At 39.5% G+C, this 21,117-nt stretch overlaps 1 protein-coding gene across 2 annotated transcripts in view; it reads right to left on the minus strand.

The window, feature by feature from the left end:
* The window catches only part of SRGAP1 (SLIT-ROBO Rho GTPase activating protein 1), a 307,235-nt gene that overhangs the window by 134,421 nt on the left and 151,697 nt on the right, over positions 1-21,117 (minus strand). For both annotated transcript variants that reach the window (XM_012510512.2, XM_003252727.4), the window contains exons 2-3: positions 15,167-15,362; positions 9,225-9,387 (exon numbers count right to left, since the gene is read on the minus strand). In XM_012510512.2, coding sequence (XP_012365966.2) covers positions 9,225-9,387; positions 15,167-15,362 — 359 coding nt within the window. The remainder of the gene's footprint in view (positions 1-9,224; positions 9,388-15,166; positions 15,363-21,117) is intronic.

Here is a 21,117-nt window from a genome sequence, read left to right on the forward strand (position 1 = left end):
TCAACATGGCCTTTAATTTCAACTCCTTCTTATTTCTCCATTCATCTCTCTTGCCATCTGCCCTCTCCCATTCTTTGAGTCACCTACAAAGAACACCCTTTTCCTCCATGAAATCTCTCACGGCATGTGGTTCTTCACACATGCTGTTTCTTCCTGGAAGAGTTTTCTGCTCCTTTACCACCATTTTCCAGCTAACTCTTAATAACTGATTCAAATTGCAGCTTTCCTCATCTCCAAGTCATAAGAAGTAAGGGGCTTCTCCCCTTACTGTACAATTAACATGCTGTTCTGTAATTAAGATTGTAATTGTCTGTACTCTCCCACTGTAAGATCCAAGGGGCAAGGAGAAGGCCTGTGTTGGTTACTGCTGTATCCCCAACATCTTGACAAATGCCTGAGACAAAGAAAGCTTCAACAAGTACTTAGTGAAGAATGAATGAATAAACTATAACATGTATTTAGAGGAACTATGTATTCTTCTCTGTTTATTCATACTTATCCCTGTAAGTATGTGCATAATTATCTGTCTAAGGAAGTTCATGCTTGCCTGATATTGTCTTAAGAGTCAAATGGGAAGCTGAGCTTGATTTTGAGTGACAGTTCTTGAGTAATTTTTATGTAGACTGGATTTCCAAATATCTCAAGGAATGATGAAAAAGAATATGAATAAGCCTAAGAGCAATTTTCAGTTGGGAGAGTTAGGTGGGAATCTGTGCCATGCGAACCTTCCGGTGAATTTCATGGTGCCTATGGTTGCTTAGAGCAAAGTGTGGTGCTTTTTAATGCCACGGTCCCAAGGCTACCAATCTGTGATAGAACAGAGAGGATGCTCCAGTGATGAGCATCATCAGTCCTCCTAGCTGACTTGTGAAGGTAGGTTACTACTAGGACGCACTCTGATTTCTTTCTCTCAGGAAGTAGGTTGTACATTATAGTGTTGCTTAAACATAGCCTTGCTAATGCTGAGTCTTGCTGAAATGCCTTGAAACTTCTGTTACGTAAATGCCACTGTCTTTGGTTTCTAATGCAGAAGTACATCTTTATTCATTACTTATTCATTCAATAAATATTTACTGAGCACCTACTTTGTGCCAGTCATTGTTTTAGTGAACAACACGAAGGTCTCTTCCCGTAGGAACTTACACTGGAATTGAGGGGACAGAAAGTCAACAAATAATTAAGTAAATATATAGTATGTCGCAAAGGGATAAGTGCTATAAAGAAGAATAAAGCTGGGGAAGGGAGGTGGGGATGTAGACTTTTGCTCTGAGTGTGGTGAGAGTCATTAGAAGATTTGGGCAAAAGAGTGATAGGCTCTGCGTGAAGTCGAAATAATTATTCCAGTTTTTCCTATTTATGTATTCGATTGGTCATTTAACAGATACTTTGGGAAGTAAGGTGGTTGGAGCCCATGTAGAATCTGCTGTCATAGTCAGAAGTCCTCAGATTTCATGTGTTCCTATTTGAACCATCTTAAGAGTGCATAATCCAAGTGTAATTTTCAATTGGACCCAGAGAATAGGCAGATTCTCCATTAATAAGCAGTATTTGGGGATGAATTATTTACTGGATAGAGTTTTCCCACTCCTTTACAGCAAACAAACACTGGTATACCTGGACCAAACTTTTCCTTCAGATTTCAGTTTACAAAAAATAACTGTTTTATTGTGTGTTTTATTATACAACATGTTCATTGTGTAAAATCAAAAACTACAGATAAGCAAACAGAAGAAAATAAAAGTAACTTAGAGATATCCATTTAAAACAATTTACCCTTCTGGATTTTAATTTTAGCTAAAAAATAAGTTTTCAAGTATTCCTTGACCACTTATCTCAATGTAATTATGAGTTCAAGTACAGGCAGGCATTACTTAACCACAGAGACATATTCTAAGGAATGCATCATTAGGCGATTTCATCGTTGTGTGACCATCATAGAGTGTACTTACACAAATCCAGATGGTATAGACTACTATATACCTGTTCTATATGGTATAATCTACTGCTCTTAGGCTACAATCCTGTATAGCATGTTATTGTACTCAATGACGGTGGTCCCATAAGATTAGAATGGCGCTGCCCTACGCAGGTGTATCATTTTTTATCTTGCATACTGTAATTGTATTGTACCTTTTCTGTGTTTAGATACTCAAATACTTACCGTTGTGTTACAGTTGCCTTCAGTATTCAGTACTTCCTCTTGTTATATTAAAGCCAGGCCAATCCCACATATTCTGTTGTTACTAAATAATAAAGGCAACAATGTAACTCCAAGAACAGCAGCACCAATAATTGCTATTCAGAGAGCACTTATTATGTGCTTGCCATCCTGATAAGCAATTTATATATACAAATTAAAAATATTTTCTAAAATATTTCAGAAAATTACATCATTGCAAAAAATGATAGTTTAGTTTTGGCTTATTTCTTAAAAAAAAAAAAAAAAAGTTAGTCATAGGGTTGACAAAACCGAAGAGAACCAGCTAGCAGTGTTAGCTTGAACTATTCTTATTTATCCAGGCTCTATCAATAATTAAGCTGCCCCTTGAGGCCACCGGAATACCATTTAATTCTTCTGCAACACTGCACTAAAATGCTTTGGAAAAGTTCTTCTTGTTATATTATTTACTACTGTTATATAAGTATACTAAATTATATGTGGTAGCTTACTGCTAATAAAAGTCAATTAATTTTTCAGTGAATATATGACTTGTTTGTACATGACAACCATGACCATCATTACTCCAGAAAAGCAAACAGTAAGAATTTAATTCAAGACATGAAATTCTAACAAAATTCAAAGGCCACCCTCTGACTTGATAATTCTACTTCAAAAAATGTAGCATAAGAAAAAAAATCATAGATTTAAATGTCTAACAACAGAAACTAACATGGCCATGCACATAGCAAAATACTATGTAGTCACGAGGCAGCCTATTTCCAGATGTGAGAAATGCTAAGAATATGCTACATGAAAATGGCACCTTTCCAAGCCATATAGAATGAAATCTCAATTCTGTAAAATATATACATACATATTTAAGTATATGTATACACATATAAATAGTGAAAAGATAGAGCCTAAAATTTAAAAGCAGGTAGTCTTAATATGGGTAATTATTATTTCTTTTTATATTTATAGCGTTTTCTAAATTTCTACAATCTATATATATATATTTATATTCAAAGAGAAATAGGTTCTTTTTTCATATATAGAGATTGGTAGTTTTCAGATGCTTTTAACTTATGGGCCTTTTTTTTTAAAAAAAACAAGGTCAGAGCCTTAGAGATCTGTAGTCAAGTGGTATCTTTCATCAACTTCTACTAAAACATGTTTGAATATTAACCTATTTTAAATGGTGTATTTGAAACTACAGATTTTCTCTTCCATAAAATATCTTTGCTTTTTTTTTCATGTTGGGGTATTTAAATAGAATATGGCTGTCTTTGATCAAAATAAAAAATAAGTATGAATCTTACTAGTAACCTCTCCTTTCTTTCAGATTAAGCCACACAATCAGCAATACCTAAAGTGAGTCAACTGAATTTCTGTGAGTCTGACTCTGAAAACCTATGGCACTTATGCCAAAAAAGGGTTATTCTCACTGGCTTTGGGTCAGTTTCTGCTGCTTTGAATCCCTCCCTATAACTTGGATGATTGACAAATGTCGTGCCTCTTCCCAGAATATCATTCTTCAGTCTTTTCATAAGAAATGACTAGGACAAGAACCATAGTGTCCTATTTCTCAGAAATTTCTGACCCTGTGCATTGGGTGACATCTCTACCACCAAAAAATACCAACAGAGTACATAGCAGCTATGAACTATCTAAGACATATGGGCAAAGACAAGAATACATGCTAGTCAGCCTGATGCTGCAATTTACACTCCTGAGCATTTTGTTTCCTTATCCCTGAAGTGTGGATATAATACCTGTTCACTGGGCAGCTGTGAGGATATGTGAACTAATTTATGAAAATGTAGAGTACAGTGCTTGGCACATAGCTAAAACTCAGTAAGTGGCAGCTTACAGATACCATTACTGGTGAAGAAACAAAATGAATTATATTGTACATGTATTTATGTAAACCAAGGAAGGATAAAAACATATTAATGATTTTAAAACAATCTTTGGGGAAATGACAGATTTCAAAGTAACTTAAAACCCATAGAGATAACCTAACATATTCAAATGCCACCATTTGATGGTATACCTCCGAACTACATACTTCTATTAACGTTCTTAAAATTGGTAAATAACACCTTGTGATTAGGTGCTTAAATAAAGTGATTATTGCAAGCTGGCTGTATAGCCTGTCCTGCAACTGTGACAGATGACATTAATTACATTTTTATGTGTAGCATATGAACTGCACATTTTCTGGCTGCAGAACCAAACCAGATGCAGAGCACTCTGTTTCAGCATGAGTAATGGAAAGAAGGAAGCAAAAGCTCATGACTGCAGAAGGCAGAGCTGAAGAACAGGGCAAGAGGCACATCAGCCCTGGTTCTTTGGGAAACAAGTGAGGGTTGAGAATGAAACAAGCCCTTGTGTAGTAGGAGCTCCAAATTCTGACCTTCTCTTAAAATAGCTAAGCAGAACTTAAGAGGTTAAAAGCAGAGTACTCTCCTGTCCGTGTTTACATTGTCTACATCTAGTAGAAGGTCTGGAATTAAATAACTCTTGTTGAATGAAGAAATCAATTCAGCCTCAAAGGTAAGGCTCTCCATGTGAAACGGCTGTGGGGGATTTGAGAGGCATGGAGTCTTGGCCAGCTTGTGCATTCACTTGGACACTCCCTGATTTCCCACTAAATGTTCAAAGGTGAGGACAAAACTTTTAATTTAGCCACAAACAATGCTGTGGTGAGGGCACTTATCACTGTTTGCTTACAAATATTGTTTGGAACTTCATAACAAGTAGTAAATAAAATTGATTCTCTGGAAGGGTTTTTCACATCATTGTGAAAACTCTATACTCTCCTTAGAATGAGGATACATTTGGTATAATATTTGGTATAATCTCACATTATATAATTATTGTAGGTATATAGAATAAGTGCTTATAATATAGATAATAATAAAGATATTAGATAAAAGTTACCAGGACTTATTAAGTCCAGACACTAGGCTAAGTGGCTTTCCATATATAATTCGTGAATCCTCTAAACGACTATCTGGAGTAGATTACTATATCCACTTTATAGCTGCAGAAACTGAGGCTTATTTACAAATATTCCCAAGTTCACACAGCTCCCAACAGTGGCAAAGCCAGGATTCATACCCAGAATATCTGATTTCAGAACCTAAAAGCTGAATCACTGTTATTTTGACCAATGGGCTTCATTTAGAATATTAAAGGAATAAATCTAAAATAATCAGTATTTGAATAGTTGAATATTGTTGTTTTTAAAATGCTTCACTTTTTTTTTTTTTTTTTTTTTACCTGTTGAAAACTTTCGAGTTTAGGCAACTATGTCTATAACTGGTTCTGATGTAATTAAGATTTAAGTCTTGAAGCTGTTCCCTATAACTCTGCATGGAATTATTTCTACAAGTGTCTTCTTGATTACTATATCCATTTAGACAAAAAAAAATTCCTGAAATTACCTGCTCCAAATACCTTATCAGACAGAATAATTTGGGTAACATGATTTTTTTGTCATTGACTAAATTGTATAAGATACGGCTGTTTAAGAGGCCAAAACTATCAGGCACACAGCATTTACTTGGATCTCCATATAGACATGGGGATATTATTGAAACATGAGGAAGTCTCAAAATCTTCTCCCCAAGGAAAACAAGCATTATGCTCACTAATGACTCCACAGCAGTTCTAAAGGCTGCTTCAGATTCACACTAATAATTTCTTTCTGTTTTGATAGAAAATAGGCATCTGACCTAGAGCCATAACAATGGAAGAAGAGCTAGAAAAGAGGAAGATCAGTGATTAAAACCCATTTATGCCTAGTGTTCCACTACTGGAATGCTAAGCATGTGGGAGTAATTTGTAGCTTGCTGGTCAAGGTCATTGCCAATTTCTAATTGTAAAAATTAAAAAAATTGCAACCTCAGGCATAAATGGGTACAAAAAAAAAAAAAAGGCAGGAAAGACTAGTCTTGCTTTCTAATCTAAAGGGACTTGGAATTCTTTGGAGTTGGTAGATATAGATTCTGGCTTCCTATTCTTTCAGATGACAAATGTGTCCTAGGGGTTGATCTTACTCCTCTGTAAACTCTGATTTCTCCCTTGTGTCCTTTGCCTCTCTTGTTCTTTCCTCTTCCAGCAATAACACAGATGGGAAGGTAAGATGTGTAGTCTGCTGTGTTCGCTCGAGGAAGGCAGAACTTCGCAACTGTAATTGTAATGACCTGTTACCCTTCCAAGTGGTCGGCAGTGGTTGGGAAGGAGAAAGCTATTCAGGAAGCATAGAGCATTCCCCCTACTAAATGCCAAAGTAACCAGGAATCCACTGTAAATAGGCAGTTTCCAAGGATGAAATTCTTTGAGAACCAGAAAATCTGGATAAGAAGAGAACTCCTGGTAGCAAGCAAGCAGACATATCTGTTTGTTTTTGTCTGTCTCTCTGTCTCTGTCTCTCTCTGCACGTGTGTGTGTGTGTGTGTATTTACTGTGCATTCTCCAGGCCATTCCTCAAGAGCCAGCAACTCATTCCTCCAACTACTGGGAATACTGGCTGCTAGCTGTTGAAACTCACAGCTGATCCCTCTCTGGGAATTACCCTCCACCAAAGGGAGCTGCCTCACTCCACGATTACTTAATCCCTCCCCAAAACAAAGGCCAAGTCTCCTTGCCTGGATATGAGATCACTCCAAAGGCCATGCCAGCCCCAGAGCACTCACAGGTGCAGCCTCTCCTTCTGCCCAATTTTGCCTTTCTTGCATCCTCAAGAATGGAGAGCCTGCTCTCGAGTCTCTGGAATGATCTCCCAAGATCACAAAGCAAGTATGCAGAAGGGCTGGGATTCAAATCCAAATCTGTTTGACTCTTAGCCCTAGGTTTTTATCAACTTTATCCAGCCCTTGACTTTGACTTACAAAATACACATCCTCACATTTTAGCAAGACATACAAAGTCCCTTCTTACATGACCGTCCTTTCTAGCTTCACATCCCATCACCCACTCCCATACGATCCCTGGTCCAATCATATCAAACTCTTTCCTTTCCCTGTACATGCTCATGCTCTCCTTTCCTGGAATAGCTCATTGTCCTTCTGTTTGATGAATGCCTCCTTCTCCTACAAGTCTCACTTCAAGTGTTCCCCTCTCTGTGAAGAATTTCCTCATCCCCCAGGTAGAGTTAAGATCTCCAGCCTTCCAGTTCCATTTAGCGTAGTAACTGTTAATTACTGTAATGAGCTCCTTGCAGGCAGGGACATGTCTTTTAGCCCTGCTCCCCTAGCCAGGCATTTTAAAGATGCTTTGCTGAATGGATAAATAAATGAACTCAGTAGAGGTACTGGTCCTAGAGGCCCTGTCTGAATAAGAAGCATTATATAGTGCCATACAAATTTGGATAAATTGTGACCTCCTTGAGCACAGCACCAGGACTAGATTTTCTTCATCTTTGTAGCCTTTTCAGCACCTGTCATCATAGTCTCCTGCCCATAGGAGATGCTCAGAAAAACCTGCTGAACCAAATGAGGTCTCTGCATAAAGAGCTCATATAGAAGAAAATTATTGCACTTTTACAGCTCTGTCTAAATTATTTTTTTAAAACTCTACTATTTAAGATGCATAGGATATTTCTCTATCTCTTCTTAAATTATATGTTCCTTAGTTTCAATTTTTAAAGTTTCTCCTTTGTTTGAAATATTTTTTTTCTATTTAATGGAGCATAAGGTGACTTAGAGCTTGCTAAATTCCCTTTCTAGGTCAGAAATCAAATCTAATGTGGATACATCAAACAAGAGTAAGAAATTTTCCAGCTGGCCTGCTTAACACTATGTCTTTGTTTTAAAGAGCCTCTTTGAAACATAAATATGTCATTAATCTACAGAGTGGTTTTTCTCCCTCCTACTTTCTGAAACTAATAATTACTTACTGAATAGAGGTAAAGGTATAGGTACAGACATCAATATTCCTAATACAAAGCTGAGGGGGTGGAGGAAAACTCTCATCTTACAAGCATAAAAATGAACGCTAGTCGTACTGGGCAAGTAGCTGCATTCTCTGCACAGGAAATGGTCCCATTTTATTATTTGTGCTCAGCAAAAATGTCCACACAACAAAAAAACTGCTGAGAGTTGGCTGAGATTAGTAACAATGATGAGAAAACCTCAAAGCCCAGTTCTTGTTTTTTAATGGATTTGGGAAGGAGGAAGCTTGCTGGTGTGTAAAGGGATGGAATTTTCTGTGCCCTGTGAAATTTTCTTCATGTCGCTCTCTCACAGCCTCTGCTGCTGGTCTGGTGAACTAAGAAAGACTGTGCTAACATCTTCTCAAGAGAGCAACACATGTAATAATCTTGTTCTTCACAAGTTTCTCACCATGTGTGAGCCCCAAACAAAGAATTCAAGGCATTTACCCTCTGGTCTGATTTTTCGTGAGTACAGGTAGTCCGTTCCTGGGCAGAGGTACAATTTGCAGGAACATCTTATTTCAAAATTTTTGTTCACATTGTGTAGCTCATAGATTCACTGACTTATAACTCTGTAAGTATGCCTTATACCTAACTTTATATTCTGTATTTTTAAAAGATTTATTCATCTAATTTTTAACTCTTTTTTTTGTTTGTTTGTTTGTGTCGGAGTCTCACTCTGTCGCCCAGGCTGGAGTGCAGTGGCGCGATCTCGGCTCACTGCAACCTCCGCCTCCCGGGTTCAAGCAATTCTCCCGCCTCAGCCTCCCAAGTAGCTGGGACTACAGGCAAGCGCCACCACGCCCAGCTAATTTTTGTGTTTTTAGTAGAGACGGAGTTTCACTATGTTGGCCAGGATGGTCTCGATCTCTTGGCCTCATGATCCACCCGCCTCGGCCTCCCAAAGTGCTGGGATTACAGGCATGAGCTACCACGCCCAGCCTAATTTTTAACTCTTTATTCCGTGTCTTAAAAACATCCATTCATCTAATTTTTAACCGTTTATTCTGTGTCTCTAAAGGATTCATTCATTCACCTAATTTTTCAGATACCGTTCTCAGTCCTGGTTATAGGCAAGGCAGTTATCGGAAAGCACACTATGGCAGGATTTATGGAGTGTACCTTTTTAAACATCCTGGTAGAATCCTCACTTATCTGCATGAACCGCATAATCACATTGTTCAGATAGATGTCACTCAAGGTTGCATGGTCTTTGCTTTCTCTCCTTACTTGGTTCAGGAGCAAATACCAGCAGTTCACTGGAGACAACAGGTTCTGGTCTTTCCTAAGAAGTGAAGAAACACAGAATTACCATCCATTTCAAAGTTGCCCCGATCAGACGAGTGAAGTCACCAAGGCAAACTAAAGAACCACAACAGATGGATACTGTGCTGTGCATCCTGCTCTGAGCATTTCTCAGACCAGGACACTTATCAGCCAGCAGAACAGGCTTCCAGCCTGTGGATGGCATAGAGCCAGCAATTGTCCAGGTTTGGAATGAAAAACTTGGACCAAGAACACTGGTGAAACCCATATTCCTGACAAGGACCATGGGACCCTAATATACACAGTGCTTAGGCAGGCCCTCAGCTTTAAACGCTCTATTGAAGAAAGCAATTTATGTTTACATAAAAATCTACCGACTACTGTCTCAGACAGACTGTGGTTTTGCCACGGCATACAAAGTCTGCTTTGAATGTTCAGTCTGTTGCTGGAAAAGAAATTTGGCTAGTTATGCATTCCATGGAACATAAATTTGAGGGTTATTTATTAATCCCCTGATACATAACCTCCAGTCTCCCAAAAACTATTCCTGGGAATCAGAACTTTATTGCATTGTCTCAAGGCTCATGAAGAGAACCATGAAGTTTGCTGGCTTATGACTTGTCACATGTCCTGTTGAAACCCATTAAACTGTTTCAGACTCATAACTGCTCCTCGTTTTATTCTATAAAATAAAGCTAAAAGTTAATATAAACAGCAACAAAAACTGTTTAAAAATCTTAAAGAATAACTCAACAAAAACAGTGAGCAACTGGGATGATACAGCTTAAGAAAAATTACTTTTTAAAAAATTTTTGCAGCCGGATGTGGTGGCTCATGCCTGTAATCGTAACACTTTGGGAGGCCGAGGTGGGTGGATTGCCTGAGATTGGGAGTTTGAGACAGCCTGGGCAACATGGCAAAACCCCGTCTCTAGTAAAAATACAAAAATTAGCCAGGCGTGATGGTGGGCATGTGTAATCCCAGCTACTTGGGAGGCTGAGGCACAAGAATTGCTCGAACCTAGGAGGTAGAGGTTGCAGCGAGCCGAGATTGTGCCACTGCACTCCAGCCTGGGCGACAGGGCGAGACTCTGTCTCAAAAAAAAAAGAAAAGAAATTTTTTTGTTTTTTTTTCTTTAAAAAGTAACTGTAAAATGGCAAAATGGCAGAGAATCCTTATGCTAACGTAGGAACAAAAGCACCCTTTAATCAGACATGTTATCCTCCTATTATTTATGATCATGTATGACTCTGAATACTAATTATGTTAGGAAAGAAATGATGAAGTTGGGCCTTTCTGCCATTACGTCTCTCAGATTCAGGATTTAATACTGCATTAAGTCAATGCCCTCTCTAGAAGAAAATGAAAGCAGACGATGGAAGCAGGAATGGGCATAGGGAAAGAAGGCCTGATTTAGGTTCCTAGCACTTGGCACCCATGAGGGCAGCCTCCCATTCTCCCCACTGGCACACTGAAGAATTATACCCTCTACCCTGCGATCTCCCTTTTTTCTTAACACCATCAGGCAAAGAGCAGTGGTTCTATAACAGGTAATTGAAGCTTTTCTATTGAGAGTTTCTATCTACCCAGCCCCATATAATAAGGTAAATGTTACCTTATTTCTATTAACCTTCATGTAGATCTTCTTTGCTGAAGTAACCCACAAATTCTTTCAGAACATTTCATGCTTCAACATATCCTCAGGGCCTTGCCCCATAGTAAACATTAAATAAATGTTATTACACTCATTGCATAAACAATTATTATTGCCTTAGTAATAATAGCAGTAGTAGTAATATTGAAAATAATAACAGCTATCATTTAATGAGCACTTACCATGAAAAGTAATATCCATGTCAAGCTCATGGCCTCTGGAGCTGCACTGTCTAGGTTCACATGCAGGACTACCCCTTACTAGCTATGAGATCTTGGGCAAATGATCTTAACTGCTCTGTGCCTCAGTTACTTTGTAGAATGGGTAAAATAACAGTGCTTATAAGATTGTTCATGAGAATCACTAGAGTTAACATATATTTTAAAATGCTTATAATAATGCCTTGTATAATAGTAAGTGCTATATAAAGTCAGCTGTTTTATCCATGGGCTGGTAGAAAGATTTTACAGACATCAACTCTACTGAATCCTTATTACTACCATTTGAGGCAGAGATTCTTTGCATCTTCTTTTTATTTATTTTTATTTTTTTAGATGGAGTTTTGCTCTTGTTGCCTAGGCTGGGCTGCAATAGTGTGATCTCGACTCACTGCAACCTTTTCCTCCTGGGTTCAAGCGATTCTCCTGGCTCAGCCTCCCAAGTAGCTGGGATTACAGGTGCCTGCCACCATGCCTGGCTAATTTTTGTATTTTTAGTAGAGACAGGTTTCACCATGTTGGTCAGGCTGGTCTTGAACTCCTGACCTCAGGTTATCCATCCATCTCAGCCTCCCAAAGTGCTGGGATTATAGGTGTGAGCCACCGCACCTGACCTTTTGTATCTTTTCTATCAGTGAAAGAATGGAAGCTTAGCAAGGCATACTGATTTAATAAAGACCAAAGCTAGTGTCTGAGAGAGTCTTTTTTTAGTCCAGGGAAGCTGAACCAAGCCTTGGTCTTTCCACTATGCAGTGGCATCTGTAGGCCAAAGAATGTTCTACACAATAAGTGTCCCAAAACTGAGTAAGAACCAGACTCCAGAATATAGCTTAAATGATTGGTAATGATATCATGCTAAAGATGTAACATTTGTTTGGTTAAAAGGAGAAGGAATATCAAGTGCATATCCTGGGCTGGTTATCAATCGTATCAAAGACTTTATCACGTTTCTCACTTAAGGGTCATAAAACCTCATTTTATAAGTTAGGACACCAAGGCTCAGAGAGGTTAAGTAACTTAACCAAAGTCACAAAGTGGAGCCAATATTCAAACCCATGTCTGGCTGACTTTTTTCCCAATCCTGTTTTATCCTTTTTAGAGACATATTCATCTTATCTTCAGTCCCATATTCAATAATAAACTTACTCAAGTTAAAGAAAATTTCAAACTGCTTACCTTTTAAAGAAAACTACCAAATAAACCAGGAGAAACAAAAATGTGTCCATCCACCATTGGGCCAGATAAGGTACATGGACCCATCCATATTTTCCCTTCACAGTCACCAATTACCAAATACAAAACACAGAAGATACTAAAAAATATTTACTGAATGGGCTGTGCATGGTGGCCCACACCTGTCATCCCCGTAGTTTGGGAGGCTGAGGCAGGCGGATCACTTGAGGTCAGGAGTTCAAGACCAGCCTAGCCAGCATGGGAAAAACCTGTCTCTAGTAAAAATACAAAAATTAGCCAGGTGTGGTGGCGGGCACCTGTAATCCTGCTACTCGGGAGACTGAGGCAGAAGAATTGCTTGAACACGGGAGGAGGAGGTTGCAGTGAGCCGAGATCGCACCACTGCACTCCAGCCTGGGCGATAGAGCAAGACTCCATCTCAAAAAAAAAAAAATTAATAGATGAATGGGCGTCTTCTTAATTACAACTGCTTTTAAAAAGCAACAGTTAAGTTAGTATGTGAATATAGCACTGGCTCCAGTCTCTGCTTCCCAGCCCTGTTCTCTGTTAAGTACATATAACATTTGTTCACCCTGGGGATCATCATTAAGATTTATTTTTATGCTGGACCAACAGTAAAGGTTAAAGTCGAGAGATTGTGTGTGTGCGGGGGGAGAGAGAGAAAGAGAGAGAGAGAAGAGAGAAAGGGAGAGGAAGAAAAAAGAGAAGAGAGGAGAGAGAAAGGGAAAGGGAGAGGAAGAAAAAAGAGAAGAGAGAAAAGAGAAAAGAGAAGAGACAGAGAGGAGAGGAGAGGAGAGAAGAGAAAGGAAGAGAACAGAGAGGTATTTCTTATCCAGAATAGTTTTGTGTTTGCTTCTGCACAAGTATCCCACGGATAGTTCCCATCCCATTTTTTTATGCAGGGTCCAAGGTCATGGAGAGGTGTAAAATGAATGGAACTGCAAAGCCAATGGTGAAAGAAGGCATGCTTCTCCACAGCCCCTTCCAAACAGGAGCCCAGGCTGAGCAGCTAGGTCTTCTTCTTGTGCCCTGTGAAGGTGGGTAGAGGGTTTTCTGTTTAACCATTTCACTGAGATAGTAGCTCTTCTGGTTCTGGGATGCAATGCAATGGGGTTGGTGGGGAGGAAGCTCTCAGTTCCAAGTCTTTACTTGTCACAGACCTTATCTTCTCTCCCCCATGTGAAATTAAAGGGTGGATACAACTGCCACTTATGTTTTCAGTTCCCTCTTCTTTTTTTTGGCTCCTAGAAATTTATATTTAAAAGGATGTCCATTATATGTTAACCAGCATTTCTGAGAGTTTTCAGATAGACATGTTTTTCAGATTATCTGGCCTGCTGTATTTACAGAAATGAAAGCCTGCACTGTCTTTTTACCATCTCCAAAACAGGTCAACTTCTCTCTACCTGCAGTGTTCCTTCTCATGCCCTCAGGAAAAGGTCCCAACTGGCCAGGAAGATCCCCAGATCCCCAGGACCTGCTCTGATTCACACCTGCAGCCATGCAGCTCATCGCCTCCCTACTCACTCCCACTGGACTACTTCTGTTCTGCAAACCTGCTGTACATTCCTTAGCCGGGAGTGGTACATTCCCTGCCGGCCCCTTGCCCATGATGTTTCCCTTGCCTGGAATATCCTCCTCTTCTCTCCTTTATTGACCAACTAGACCTTCAGGTCTTTGCTTAGATGCCACTTCTTTCAGGACCTTCCCTTCCCCACCTCCAGTGCAGAACAGATATCAGTTGGGTCTGTCCAGGGTCTCCCCTGCCTTCCCCTGTTGGAGCACTTGAATATTTCACTGGAGTTGTCTGCTTACTTGTCTTTCTCTGTCCTGAGGGCTTTTTTTTTTTTTTTTTTTTTGAGATGAACTCTCACTCTATTGCCCAGCCTGGAGTGCAGTGTTGCAATCTCGGCTCACTGCAACCTCTGCCGCCCAGGTTCAAGCTATTCTCCTGCCTCAGCCTCCCGAGTGGCTGGCATTACAGGTGCATGCCACCACACCCGGCTAATTTTTGTATTTTTAGTAGAGACGGGGTTTCACCATATTGGTCAGGCTGGTCTTGAACTCCTGACCTCAGGTGATCCACCTGCCTTGGCCTCCCAAAGCGCTGAGATTACAGGTATGAGCCACCCCACCCGGCCCTGTCCCCAGGATTTAAATCATACAGTAACTTTCATTAGCAGAACATCTTATGTGTATTTTTTAAAGCAAATAAATTATAATTAAACTTACTTTATGCTCATTCATAGCGTTTTCCTTAAAACTTTTGTTTTAAATCAGTGTCAATTACAATGACCATAAACATGATGGGCAGGAAGGGGGGCACTAAACTCAAGCAATTCTTACTGCTTATTTTCATATAAAGTCACTATAGAAAATTTGAGGTCTTTGCTTGAAGAAAAAGCTATTTTAAATCTGTCCTACCTATAGCAGATATCAACTCCCAGGTTTCTATAATCAAGAATCTTACAAACACATACCTTCTCTTCTGGCATATAAAGTTATCCATAAATATATACGTATTGGAAAGACAAAACTGTCAATAGATTACACTAGTTTAAAATGATAAACTGATGCCCATAAATTACAACTGTAGAGGGCTGCTTTTATTTATGAGAACATGCTCTACAACCACTACTCTGACAAAAATAGAAAAATAAAAAATTCACAAAGGTGGCAAAGGCAGGATGGATATCACCCTTGGAAAGGTGAATTAGATTCAAATCTCTTACTTGTATTGTTGATGATCCTTAGTGCTTCTTGTTTTTGCCATGAACCTTTCTGCTAACTTCTCTAGATTCCGGGAATATTCTGTCTCAATTTCAGCTTTTTTTCGGAAGAAATCTTGCAGGTCCTGGAGAAGCTGAACTCGCATCTCCGTTTGCTGCTCCAGGCATTTTTGTTGTTCTACCAGTTGAGCTCGAATTTCTAAGGAGAGAAGAGAAGTCGTTGGATGGTTACATTAAAATTAATGAGGTATGCTGGTATGTGCAAGATACAAGTCACGAAATATATATAAAATATACATATATTTTAAATGTACTTATTTATTTATTTTTGAGATAGAGGTCTCACTCTGTCACCCAGGCTGGAGTGCAGTGGCGCAATCTCGGTTCACTGTAACCTCTGCGTCCCAGGTTCAAGTGATTCTCCTGCCTCAGCCTCCTGAGTAGCTGAGACTACAGGCATGCACCACCAGGTAATCCACCCGCCTTGGCCTCCCAAAGTGCTGGGATTACAGGCGTGAGCCACTGCATCTGGCTATGACTCCTATTATTATTTAGCTCTGTATTGGACCTTTGTTAGAATACTGTGTCCAGGTTGATTCTTTAAACAAGTTATCTGCTGACCCTTTAAAAGAACAAGAGAAGCCTCAGGAAAGAATGTAATAAATTAGAATAAATACATTGGTTACATTTGTAATGCCACAAACACACAAAGAGCCATGAGAGGAAAGAATGAAAGCCTTTCAGATAACAATTCATAACATCTTTGGGTAGCTGGAAACACTGCAATTTTTTCAACAGCACTCTACCTCAGCTATCCCTTTTGAGTTTGAATGGCAAAGAAATAAGCATCATTTCTTCCAAGCTCTGAACCATTACACATTTGCCATTTGGCACATACAGAGACTGACATCTGGTAATTTTTATTTAGTGCATAATTTCTAGTTTGTAAAACACATAGCTTCAGGGCTTATAGGGATGCTGTGCCTAAAAATAATTTCTTTCCATAGCCAAATAATCTATTCATAATAGTGCAGTCCTCAGATTCCAGTTTATTATTCTGCTCACAACAAAAAGATCTCTTCAGCTGGCCTTCACCTTTTACACGTTGTTCAAAATAATACCCTTATTGACACATTTAATCTTCAAAGAATCCTCTGATAATTTTAATACATTAGGAACATGAAAGGTGGTCATTTAGTGATTCAGCGAAATCTCAAAAGCAAAAATGTGGCGTGCAAAAATATCTGTAAACGACTGTAACAAAGAAACGTGTGTTTTGGAAAATGAGATACAGTAACTAATAACTACCAACTTGTTTTTGTTCTAAGACCTAAGGCTAAGCTCCAAAGACAAGAACATCATGCTGGAAAACTTCATTTCATCTTTCCCAGTGTCCGTGCATTTCCCAAAAAGTGAGGGCTGAATCTAATTCAGTGGAGTTAGTAGAAATCAATGTCCAAATAATGTCTCTTTAAATTTCTTGCTATTCCTCTTAGAGAAGGCCAGTACTGATAATATATGCATACATAAACTTGACCATGTTTAATTAAGTTCGTTAACAGTAAGTTAACAGCAAGTTCATGAATAAGGTGGTCAAGTTCTGAATGGGGAGTCAGGAAATGTGCTTAATTTAAAAATAACTAATAAGAACTCAGTGTTTACTATTCTATGCCCTAATGAAGTAGGTTTTAGTATTATCTTCCATTTTACAAAGAATAATTGAAGTTCAGGATTTTAGCCAGTAACTGGTACCCCTGGAGACTTTTGACCCTGACCTGTCAGTCTGACTAATCAAACACTTTCCATCCTTGTTTTCGTTTGTTTGTTTGTTTTTGTTCTGAGACGAGTCTTGCTCTGTCGCCCAGGCTGAAGTGCAGTGGCACGATCTCGGCTCACTGCAAGCTCCGCCTCCCGGGTCCACGCCATTCTCCTGCCTCAGCCTCGAGTAGCTGGGACTACAGGTGCCCACCACCACGCCTGGCTAATTTTTTACATTTTTAGTAGAGACGGGGTTTCACTGTGTTAGCCAGGATGGTCTCGATCTCCTGACCTCGTGATCCGCCCGCCTCAGCCTCCCAAAGTGCTGGGATTACAGGTGTGAGCCACCGCACCCGGCCAAACACTCCCCCCATCCTTCTATCCATCAACCTTTTTTCAGGTACCTATACTGTGCCAGGCTTGCATACCAGCAAAGAAGAAACAATAGCTAATGAAACAAGATGTCTGCCCTCAATAAGGTCAGGCTCCGGGCAGTGCTGTTTCTGGGGAGTCCTAGGGGAAGACAGGGAAGAATTTCTGAAGTGTCCTTGCTTGGTCTCTCCACCTCTAGATTGCAGGATTTTATTATAACTTCACAGACGTGTGCTGAACACCAGAGTTGAACACATTATTACAGGCTTTTAACTATTATGAACAGCATCTGGTTTTTAGTCAATCAAAGTAAGTGTTTTCCAATACAGTATTATAATCAGCATGTTTGCCAAACTTTGTCTTTCAAAAACACAGAGCTCTTTTTGTTTCACGAAGAAAAAGAATATATCAAGGGTGGAGTGTTTCCCATTCAGGGATCCCAGTAAGTCTTTTAAGATGAAGTAATTTTAGAACATCTTGCTGCACTAAGAGAAAGTAAATCAAACATCTTAAGCTGTCAACTAGTTTTCTGTTTTTTTTTGTTTGTTTTTGCTTTTGTTTTTTTTTAGCTGCCTTAGTGCCAAGTAAGAAATAAAAGATAAAAGTACAAATCTCAAATCTCATCAGAAATACACAAAAATTACACAGGCTTTTTTCTTGGGTCTCATTTTTAAATATTTTCTTGCTTACTTCCATCAGGATTTAAGATCAAGAACTAGGGAATCATGAGAATGACGGATTTAACAATTAAATCCTCATCCTTGTTTTACAAAAATTAACTGTTATTTTGTGTCATCTGTAATTTTCCAATCAAAATAAGACACTCAGCATTCTCCACAACAGGAAACATGTAAGGAACAGAATCCAGAGCATCACTGTGTGAAAATCAACTCCAAAACATGGAGGATAATCCATTCAACTGCCTCTTCCATTTAGAAAAGTTTAGGACAAATAAGGAAAGGATCATAAGAAAGATCATTTAAAAAAATCAACAGAAAACTACTACCATAAGAAACATCTCATTAGAGGCCAGGTGTGGTGGTTCACACCTGTAATCCCAGCATTTTGGGAGGCTGAGGTGGGTGGATCTCTTGAGGTCAGGAGTTTGAGACCAGCCAGGCCAACATTGTGAAACCCTGTCTCTACTAAAAGTACAAAAATTAGCCGGGAGTGGTGGCATGCGCCTATAATCCCAGCTACTCGGGAGGCTGAGTCTCGAGAATTGCTTGAACCCAGGAGATACAGGTTGCAGTGAGCAGAGATTGCACCACCGCACTCTAGCCTGGGCAACAGAGCGAGACTCTGTCTCAAAAAAAAAAAAAAAAAAAGGAAACATCTCGTTAGGAAGAGAAAATCTTTGGATTCCTTATACTGCACCAGCATCATAAGGCTGCACAGTACAGTGGTCACCTCCCTGCACAAATGGCATGGCTATCCTAATATGACTTCACTAGATTTGTGCTCACCTTTAACAGCACCAAAGAATTTTAAGAATTTTAAGAATTTACCTTAAAGAGTAAAATAAATGATTGGTCGCATAAATTTGTGTCTGCTGCTCAGAACAGATCAAAGGGCCATGCAGACTGGCTCATGGATGTAATCCCAACACTTTGGGAGGCCAAGGCAGGTGGATCGCTTGAGCTCAAACGTTTGAAATCAGCCTGGGCAAGATAGGGAGACCCTATCTCCACACAAAAAATTAGAAATTAGCTGGTTGTGGTGGTGCACGCCTGCAATCCCAACTACCCAGAAGGCTGAGGTGCAAGGATCGCTTGAGCCCTAGAGCTTGAGGCAGTAGTGGAGCTGTGATCATGTCACTGGCACTCCAGCCCGGACAACAGAGTGACACCCTGTCTCAAACAAAAAAGAACGAATCAAGGAGGCTCATGGTGCACTGGGCCCCACACTGCATGAATCCTGCCATGGGGCCACAGGCGGCTGCAGCTAGAGGCACCAGTCATCATGGGAACTACAGAACATTAAAGCTGGAACTGGTGAAAGCGTAAGTGCAAGGGGTGATTTTGAGAAAAACTGTGAGCCTTATTTCTGCATAAGACATTGCAGCTTCCTTCCTACTCCTAGATTCTTTGACAGTCTATTAAGGCTCCCACCCCTTTTTAGAGGCTCTTTTAGGTTAGTATTGACCTGAATCATTTTTTTAGAGTCAAGGTTCATTTTAGTTTAGGTGAACAAGCAATTATTGAGTTTCCATTTTGTGTTAGGCAGCGTCCTAGGCACTGGAGATACAAAGGTTTGTAAGACACAGGTCCTTCTTGTTAGGAAGACAAATCCTAAACCAATCATTTACACTCTGTTCACTGCCATAACAACGAAGTTCAACAGGAAGCTATGGAAAGAGGAGCAGAAACTGACTCAGATTGTAAGAGTGTGGAAAACATAATGCATTGAAGGGTAAGTAGGTTACAAGATACATGGCAGTAACCACCAAAAAGTGAAAAGACAACCTATAGGATGGGAGAAAATATTCACAAATCGTATGTCTGATAAGGAACTTGTATACAGAATACAGAAAGAACTCTTACAACTCAACAATAAAAACAAAATCTCAATTTTAAAAATGGACAGGCTGGGTGCGGTGGCTCATGCCTGTAATCCCAGCACTTTGGGAGGCCGAGGCAGGTGGATTATGAGGTCAGGAGATCGAGACCATCCTGGCCAACATGGTGAAACCCCATCTCTACTAAAAATACAAAAATTAGCTGAGCGTGGTGGTGTGCACCTGTAGTCCCAGCTACTCAGGAGGCTGAGGCAGGAGAATTGCTTGAACCTGGCAGGCGGAGGTTGCACTGAGCCAAGATCATGCCACTGCACTCCAGCCTGGTGATAGAGAGAGACTCCATCTCAAAAAAAAAAAAAAGGTCAAAGGGTCTCAATAGACATTTCTCCCAAGATGATATACAAATGGCAAATGGCCAGTAGCATATGAAAAGTTGCTCAATATCATTAGCTTTCAGGGATACGCAAATCAAAAGCACAATGGGGTGCCACTTCACACTCACTAGAATGGCTATAATCAAAAAGATTTAAAAAAAGTATTGGAAGACAATGTGGAGAAACTGGAACTCACACATTGCTGGTGGAAATGTAAAATGATGCAGTGTCCCTTTGGAAAACAGTCTGGCAGTTCTTCAAAAGATTACGCTTAGAGTTACCATATGACTCAGCCATTCTGCTCCTAGGTATACATTCCAGAGAAATGAAAATCTATTTCCACACAAAAACTTGCACGTGAATGTGTGCAATAGCAGCATTGCTCATGATAGCTGAAAGGTGAAAACAGCTCAAATGTGTATCAACTAATAAAGAGATAAAATGTGATATAGCCACACAACACAATACTGTTTAGCCATAAAAAGGAATGAAGTACTTATTTACAACATGGATGAACCTTGAAAACATAACTTTAGTGAGTGAAACCACTCACAAAAAACCACAGTCTATAATTTCATTCCTATGAAAGGTCCAGAATAGACTAATCTATAGAGACAGAAAGTAGATTAGGGGTTGCCTAGAGTTGGGAGGGTTGGGGAAAACTGGCTGCTAAGGGGTGTGAAGTTTCTTTATAGGGTAATAGAAACGATCAAAAATTGATTGTGGCTCTGGTCGCAAAACCTGGAATATGCCAAAAGCCACTGAATTGTACTCTTGAAATGATAAATCGTGTGATACGTGAAATATATCACAGCTGTTATATACACAGAAAGATAGCTATATCACAATTCCATGAAATGTTGGTTGTTGATACATTTCTGATAATGATGATAACAGTAATAGCAACAAACTCCTATTTCCACACCCAGTAC

This window comes from Nomascus leucogenys, chromosome 11, assembly GCF_006542625.1.
Source record: "Nomascus leucogenys isolate Asia chromosome 11, Asia_NLE_v1, whole genome shotgun sequence".
NCBI classification, from domain to species: Eukaryota; Metazoa; Chordata; class Mammalia; order Primates; family Hylobatidae; genus Nomascus; species Nomascus leucogenys.